Here is an 8,885-nt window from a genome sequence, read left to right as displayed (position 1 = left end):
GTCGAACACCCTGTATATAACTTTGTTCGAATGCACATTTATATGCATTTACTTGGTAACACAAAACTTCAGGTCGTCGGTCAATTTTCTTACTGAAGGAATAGTCAGGTAGAGAATCTGCAAGAAAAGGCGCAGCAGTCATTGCCTCTACTTACTGTTCCTTCGGTAATTAATTACCCAATTACCTAAAGCTTCGTTTTGAAGGTAAATGTACGAAAAAAAGGAAAGTCCCGTCCACCGTTCAGTTCGATTTACAAAAGTACTTAGCTTTTCGACAATTTTGTGAAATTCTGATATTTATAATAATTTATAATATTTTCGTAAGTAAAGTGCATACAGGGTGAGTCTGTCGCTGCACAAAATGAAAGGCCGTGTCGCTCTCAACAACCACGCTATTAAAACCGTGTCGACGCATGTATATCTATCAACGGGCCCTCACTGTCGATGGTGGAAGAGGTGACACAGTCGTCTCCGCTCCGGTGATATCGCCCCTCTACCATCGACAGTGAGGGCCCGTTGACCGATATACACGCGCCACACGATTTTCTACGATGTGCGTCAGAATGCTCGTTGCATGGCTTGGCGTTGCATGAAGTTGTCAGCTGCGCGTCGAGTCATTAAAATCGACCCTTTCAAGTGTGTTCTGCAACGCGCGTTGCACAAATGTGGACCTGCCATAAGGTGCGGACGCTTTCAAATTTAAAGGACTCGGTATAGGGATCAGGTAAGTAAGAGATAAAGCTATTCCTTGTTTATTTAAAATATTATTAATTTATATGTTAATATTTTTGCAACAATTGTTATACAAATCAAATCTTAGACCAAAGGGAAAATACGTAATTACCAGTGAGACATTAAGGGATCAGTTTTTCATAAAGGATTGAGTTTGTTTATAGATTGTGCACATGTATAGATAAATATTAGTTTTCAATGTCAAAAGTGAAAGGAGTAGTAGTAATCACAAAAGTGTAAGAAGTGGTCTATTTAGGACTCGCTTCGCTCGTCTAATTACCCATGGAAAGTTTGTCACACGTATTATTTTTCGGCCCAGACCTTTTCTTACAATCAATATCAGTCAAAATTAGAAAAAGAATCCTTAAAAATCTATACTTCCACGAAGATGTTGCGAAACTGTTAGTAACTCGTCCGAGAACTCGTCCGAGATGGAAGCATCTTACGACCCATAGACATATACATGTAATAGACTGCGCGGTTTTATGGTAGGGATGAAATCGGTACTAGAAAGAGAGGGCAGTAACTGGAGTACTTTCCTCTCTTTCTAATGGGGCTGTTGGTGGGATATTCTCGTACGACTGTAGTGAAGACACACAGGCGTCCAGCATTCCTTCTCCTCATCGCCCTCCAGTCGCTATCCCTCCTCCCTCTGTGATGTGCGGGCAAGAGAGGAGTTATTCCAGTGTTACTTCTGTCCTTCGATTTCGCTTTATCCCTACCATAAGACCGTGCAGTCCATTATACATATATGTATATATATGTATATTCCCATGTATACTAATTTTCAAATGCTCCAAAAAATCTTTTACAAATGTTCAGATAAGAGTATATGAAACAATTTTCCAAGTTTCATCAAAATCGAAAGGTGGACCATATCGAAACTACATCCAACATTACTGTCCGTTACCATTATTATCTTAAACTTAATGAAATAATAATTGTTCAAAAATGATTTCGGAAATAATGAGAGTTGGTCGTTTATAAATGTAGAAGGAAATATTAAAAGTTGGAAAGAAAGTATAATTCTATATATGCATTTGCCTATGCTGCTTTTGGTATTTCAAAAATGGCAATTATTCTTTTTCAGGTAAATGTACGGATGTTTACCCACATAATCAGAACTATTTGCGATATATGACACTTGTATGACATTCTGACCCGATTACAGAGTCTCGAACTTACGATGGCATTCCTAATGTCAAAACTCAGTAAGTGAATGAATAGAAAAGTGAAATTCTTAACTCAACTTATTCTCAGAAGGTACAATTATACACACACGGCGAGGCTAATTCATCTTCTCCAGTTACCAGGTTAATATTTTCTCTATTAACCCAGTAAATTACGAACTATATTCCCGTAACTAAGATAAGACCAAAACAGTATTCACAAAAATTGAATCAAGCCGAAGGATCATACAAGACGATAGTTCCTCGAACACCAATCAGCATTATCGCGGGTCGAGTGGTTATGAAGAGTGTAAACCGCTTACGGAACTCCTCTTTGATCAGATTGGCTTCTTTGGTCACGATATCCTCTTTCAGCTGTTCGGTCTGATGGTTAACTACTTTCAGCTTGTGCTTAAGCTCCTGCACCTCGTCCTGTACCTCCGTCAAGCTTTTATTCAGCGAGTTCCTCTCCGTGCGTACCGACTCGAACAAGGTTTGCAGCTGCCGGTACTTGGTCTCGGACTCAGCTAACCGTTTCTTGTAACTGGAGATCTCGACCTGCTTCAGCTTGACCTCACTTAGGTAGTTCTCGACCTGTTAACACCGAACAAGTTAGCCCAATTGAGACGCATCGCAAATCCGTGTCGCCTCGCGATTTCCAGTGACCGGAGGTTACGCGGCCTCGGCGGTCCCTCGACGCATAAATAGGAGAAACACACTTGAGTTTCATTGTTGCCGCGGGATTTCATGTAGTTTTATCGTTTCACGAGTTGGTATGCAGGGAGATCGCGTAATTACGAGTCAAGCCCAAATATTAACTGGAAATGTATTACAGAGAGTTGATGCACTAAAACTTTTGGAGTAAGTTCAACCTTGGATGACAAATGTGGGTCATCTTGGGGCCCAGACTTTAAGGAGACTAGACATTCAGATTTGGTATAAATGTAACTTTTGGGGGGAATTAATTACGAGGAAATGAATACAAGTTGTGACTAGCACGTTTGGGCAACATATATTAATAATACAAACTATAAAAAAATTTTTTTAGGTAATATATACATATACAGGGTGAGTCAATAAGAAACACTATCTAAAATAACACATTACTTATAAGTTGTATTAAAAAATGTTTTAATGAATTATATAGCATTAAGGGACATATCGGATGGATACAATTTGATTTCCTTATATCTTATTTTTTTTTTAGATATCAAGGTGACCTTGAGTTTTTTTTAAAGTCAAAGCATTTTTTTGTAATACCACGTTATTCCCAGTAGAGAAATAAAATTAACGACCTATCGTATGATGGTATTAAAAAAAAGATGTACTGACCTTGAAAACACTCAAGATCAGTTTAATATAAAAAAAATAAGATATAAAAGCATTAAATTGTATCCATCCGACGCGTCTCTTAAAATACGACATAATTTGTTAAAACATTTTCTGATCCGATCAATAAGTAACGAGTTATTTTAGATAGTTGTTCTTGTTGATTCACCCTGTATGTAACGTCGCTACAATCATTTGATGAGTAAGCATTTTTTTCTGGAGCTATTGTGGTTTTGCAGTGATCTTGGCTGGAAAAAATTGAATTATAAAATATCCTAGAAAAGTTGGCACTCCGCAGGCCTGCATTCTGTATTGAAGAACAAAAATCAAACATATAGTAATTGCGTCTGCAAAACAGTAAATGTAAAAAAACCGCAACTTTTCACTGAAAAGGAAGCTATTTTTTTTTTTGTCAAAACAGGAGTTTTTACAGACTTATGCGTAAGTTCAGCCTTTAAGTAGAAATGTTTTACACACGCTCAATTTTTTGAAATCGATTTGAACCTCCGTTTCTTTTTTTGCAATCACTGCAAAATCACAGAAAGAACGCATACACATCAAACGACTGTAGTGCCGTCATATATACTTATATATGTATCGATACATATATTATCGACAATTATTTTTTTACGCTTTATACTATTAATATATAAGTGTAAACATTACCCAACAGTACTACCTGCAATTTGTATTCATTTCCTTGTAATTAATTCCCAAAAAAGTCACATTTTTACCAAATCTGTCTGCTTAGTCCCCTTAACAGTAAAAAAAATAGGCGATTTTTAGGATTTCTTCTGTACAAAAGTTACAACGCACAGTAAAAAAAATTGCGGTCTTTATTTATACATTATTGAGATATATGAAAATAAATTTTTCTTTTAAGTTCCTGTAATGGTGTGATTTGCTAGATGCCGCTCAGTGCACTGCTGCAAAAAAAAGAGGCGTCGACGGTAACCAACATTACTCAATGTAGGATTGTCTGGAATCAAAATACCAAAAAAGTTCTTAAGTATTATATCAATGACTATCGTATCAGCCTTCAAATAGGCAAAAAAAAATACAATATGGCAATGTTTGGTATACGTTTCAACCAAGAACTTTTAAAAGAATCTTTGGTATATTATTTAAGAATTTATTTGGTGTTTTGATGGCAGACAATCGTACGTCAAGTAATATCGACTACCGTCAACGCCTCTTTTTTTGAAGCAGTTCACTGAGCGGTATCTAAAAAATCGAATGACCCTGAATTGAATGGTTTCTACTTGTACAAAAAGACGCAATAACGCAAGTGAAATTTAGCGTGCGCAGGGCGCGATTACTAGAGTAGTGAACGCGGTACAATTTTAACCTTACGATCAGAAAAAGTGAGTGACAAATAGAATTATAGACTAATACAGTTCTAATCGACGTTCCTCGTACAATAGTGTACGATTCGGATCATACAAACAAGGATCCGCTGCGGCGAGGAGGGGTTCCTCGAAGAGAAGACGACTCGAAGTGAGTGCATCGAAGTCCGCAGGGTCATAGGTCAACATTAGTAGCGGCCGTGAATTGGTACACGCTTTAATTCCGGCCGAGAGGGGAGGCAGGTTCCTTCTCGGTGAGAATTTGCGTCCCGATAACCCGTAGAAAAGTATACGTCACCGATTTCACGGCGGCTTGACGGACGATTGTGATCCGCGCATCGTAGGCTACGATGCGCAAGCAAGGTCGCCGCGGTATTACACTCGCCGGACTTCTAACCAGCTGTTTACCGACGCTGCCGCGAACAAGTACGCAGGTAATACCTTTCGTAAGGTGGTTACCGACACGTGGAAAACGGAAAATCCACCAGGATTGACGGCAAAGGTTGAAAAGTAATCGGATACTTCCGTGTAGGCATCGCTGTTGGACGCCTTTGCCCCCAGCACCGTCCAGGAAGAGTTGTCCGGTTGTAGGGCAGGATGCTTCGTTGGCAACGCGAGATCCAAGTGATGAAACCGCCCGCCATTACGTAGGATGTCGTCGTCGTACTGGTGGCAGCCGATATCGTGATAAGACGTCGTTGGTTGACCAACCCTGACTCGACGCATCCGTTGGAGTTTGAGCCTTCAAATCCTTGAGCATACGTCTCGGAGCAATCCCCTGATCGAGGTACGTCTCTTCGGCCTCATCGTAAGTCTCGAAGGAAACGTATGGATGGTTTTGATGTTCGAGGCTGCGGCTCAGCGACATGAGTTGCCTATGGCGGGTCTCGTAATCCTGCCATAATTGCTCCAACTTTGCGAGTCACGTCTCTACCATGCAACTGTCGATATTAACCGACCCTTTCCTTTTCAGGTTAGATAAAAGCCGACTGATGTGGCGTAAGGTAGCCTGTTGCTCCAATATCAAATCATCCATCTTGGCGGTAACGACCTCTAACGGTTTTCTTGACCTTTACTGCATTTACGATTAGTGGTGTAAAATCACGCACTGGTGAAACACACGTTTATATCGGGCTCGAAGGACCAAAATGTACAAAGAGTAGTCAATAAAACTTGTAAGGTTTTTACTCTTGTTGGACTTGTGCTAACATGTTTATTACAGCACAATGTTTCACAATACAATTTAAATAAAACAACACTTTAACAATAAAAACGATAATACAATTAAGAGGTGTCTCCGTTTATTGTATTGCCTAACGAATACAATAAGACGTGGGGAGATTGAGTGACTCGGTACAGGCCAAAAGATAGAACACGTCAAAACTAGTACCGTTTATCTTCGCTGTTAATTGTCAACTGGGGTGGTTACCGTTGGATTAACGGTAATCCAGATCAGTCGCTGGGTTAAAAGTCATGTAGGCATCTCGTATGACAACAACCGATGAGTGCGATAAGGATAGACGCTTGTCGCACAAAGAGACGCGTCAGTGAGACAGAGACGGCGTGTTAATCATGCGAGGCAGCCTACAGATGGCCCAGGCGACGATCGGGAGCAACCGACGACGCGCAAGCCGGTAATAGTCGACTTTAGCCGACGATTAGCGAGATCGCTGCCTGATCGCGGACCGCGTTTCCCGGACGAGCAGCTGGCGGGGCGACGTCACGACCGACTCTCTTAAGGGGTCATTCATGCTCAGTCAGAAATTTTCAAAAAATCGATTTTTCACTTTCTACATTTTCTTTAAGTACATCTCGAGAATATTCTGTGCAAGTTTCAAGGTAATCCAATTAAAAATGACAGAGTTACAGGCGTTAAAAAATGAACATTTTATATAAGTGTAATCTTAACTTGAAACTTTAAACGCGTTTTTGTCGAAACTACATTTTTCAAATCGGTGATCAATATTTCTCGAAAACTACGGTGTCGATTTACATGAAGCCTTTTGCGCCTTATTTCAAATCAGAAAAACTTGTCCTTGAACGAAGGATTCTTTTGTTCGTTCCATACTTTTTTTTTAATTGACCATAAACAAGTGATTTTTTAGGTGAAAATCGCACTTTTTCAGGAAAACGTCCGCTATTTTGTTCTTAATCAATATTTCGAAAAACCCCACATTCAAGTACAAGATTGGTTCTTCCATTACATAAATCTTACTGAATTTTTAATTTCAGATAAACCGTTACGAAGTTACAGTGATCACGGCAGACCACTTTTTGTGAAGAGACATCCGGGAGATCGCTCACCATTTATTTACTAATAAATATTTTTAAATAAAAAAATTACCTTATAATCTAGAAACTGCAGTCTTTGAAATACAAACACATTTTTTGAAAAAGGTCTTATAGTTTTCGAGCAAAAAAATTCCCAAAGAACACTCTTTTTTCGGCCTCCTGACTGAGCATGACCCCTTAATTCTAAACACTACTTGAAGAATGAAACCTGATTGAGAGAGATGAAAATATTAGCATGTTAAGGACAAAAAGGATTTGTCAAAGATGTTTAGTATTATTATATGTAACGGTATGTAACACGAGAATTGAAAATAGTCCTATGAAAATTATTGTGGAATTTAGTACGTTATCAAAGAGTACTTAATAACTAACTACGCAATGCTAGATGAATAGCCTGTATGTTATTGACAATCATGGCTGGGAGCACAAAGGATACCCTGATCACATCCGATCACGTAGATTGTGGACGTCCTCGCTGGTTGTAGTTACTCTCACTAACCTAGTATTAATTACAATTTCATGTACAATCAAGAAATCAGCCGGTTACATACATCCGATAATTTCGAACCACATGCATACATGTATGTGATGTGGTTACATACGAGATACGTTACTATCCCCAAACTATTGTCAAGACGATATTTCTCATACACGCGGTAAATTGAACCTGACCCTCTAAACCCTGAGTACAACATTGTGGGATTAAACAAGAAATATAAATGTTCATTAACAATGACACTAATAAAGTACATAAGAGAAACTTGTTTTAATGTAGTCAATTGCTATACTGAAAGTGAAATTAACTTGTTCTGCATACTAATAACTAGCTTACAAATTTTATACATGTATAGCCTTTAAGGCTCCCTGACATACGTATAATGATAGATAACGAGTTTGCTAATTTATTCTTAACCCAATAAGATACTTAAGGGAAGAAAGAAATTCCTATTTCTGCTCTTGCCTTTATGAATCACTTTACAGAAAGTTCTTTTGCATGAAAATCAAGTTTTGCAAGACTGCACGCAGTCTACTAATAACATAAAGGAAGGAATTGATTTCTGAGGTACGCTGAATTTGAATATTGAAATTCCGAAGAAATAGTAAAATAATTTATACCTGCATTCACATATAAAATACTAATAATGTATAAATTTTGACATTGATTTCTAAGTTGCTAATAAAATAAGTAAATGTTCTTTAAAGAAATTAACATGTATCATAAAAGAAGATTAAGTAATACAATTTTATTAAAGTAGTAAAATCGTGAAAATCGTTATCAAATTCAATAAAATTAATAAAATATTCCATCATAATAGTTGTATTCCCTCATAAAATTAGTTTGAATAATACACTAAAATTGTGATAACTAAACCGCAGATCATTATGCAAGTTTAAATGTTTATACATCAATTTATGGAACTGAAATTATGTTAAAGATTAATTTCTTTCACTAAAGGTTTGTTTGTGTTCAAAGTAATGTTCTTATTAATATTTACGAAAATTTTTACGGTATTCCATTTTGCACACTCACATTTACGATAAATGCAAAAAATTCACAGTCTAGTGACAACGCTAATAAACAAATATTAGTAGTTGATGCGATGTTAAAACTCTTAAAATAAAAAAATATGTATAAATTATCCAAAGATAGTATCAAAATCGATACTGTCACTGTAAAGTGCTGAAAAATGTAGTAATTTTGATTACCTATCAGGTTCTCTGGTAGCATATAAAATCTTTTCAAGTTTTAATTACAGTAGTCATCCTGTACTTGTTCATAGTATAAGTTGTATATTCTATGTACTTTCCAATTATTCGTTAATAAAATATGATAGTAGTACGAAGAAAGAAGTTATAGTGGACTGAGAACAGACCATGAAAGCAACAAACTATTTAATTTTGTAATAAGCTGCAACCAGCGTCCTGGTTAATTCCTTTGGAACTAATATTACATACGCCATTACGAGTAGTCGCTGTACGAACTCGCAAATCTTCTGAGACCATGACGTTACATCTG

The 8,885-nt window shown here is 37.5% G+C and overlaps 1 protein-coding gene across 1 annotated transcript in view; it reads right to left on the bottom strand.

The window, feature by feature from the left end:
* Positions 1–8,885, bottom strand: part of LOC107189526 (cilia- and flagella-associated protein 58-like) — a 23,459-nt gene that overhangs the window by 9,154 nt on the left and 5,420 nt on the right. Inside the window, exon 2 of the mRNA XM_015578083.1 lies at positions 2,225–2,495. Within this exon, the coding sequence (XP_015433569.1) occupies positions 2,225–2,495 (271 nt within the window). The remainder of the gene's footprint in view (positions 1–2,224; positions 2,496–8,885) is intronic.

Source organism: Dufourea novaeangliae, unplaced genomic scaffold (assembly GCF_001272555.1).
Source record: "Dufourea novaeangliae isolate 0120121106 unplaced genomic scaffold, ASM127255v1 scaffold152, whole genome shotgun sequence".
NCBI classification, from domain to species: domain Eukaryota; kingdom Metazoa; phylum Arthropoda; class Insecta; order Hymenoptera; family Halictidae; genus Dufourea; species Dufourea novaeangliae.
This window is presented reverse-complemented; position numbering and strand designations above follow the sequence as displayed.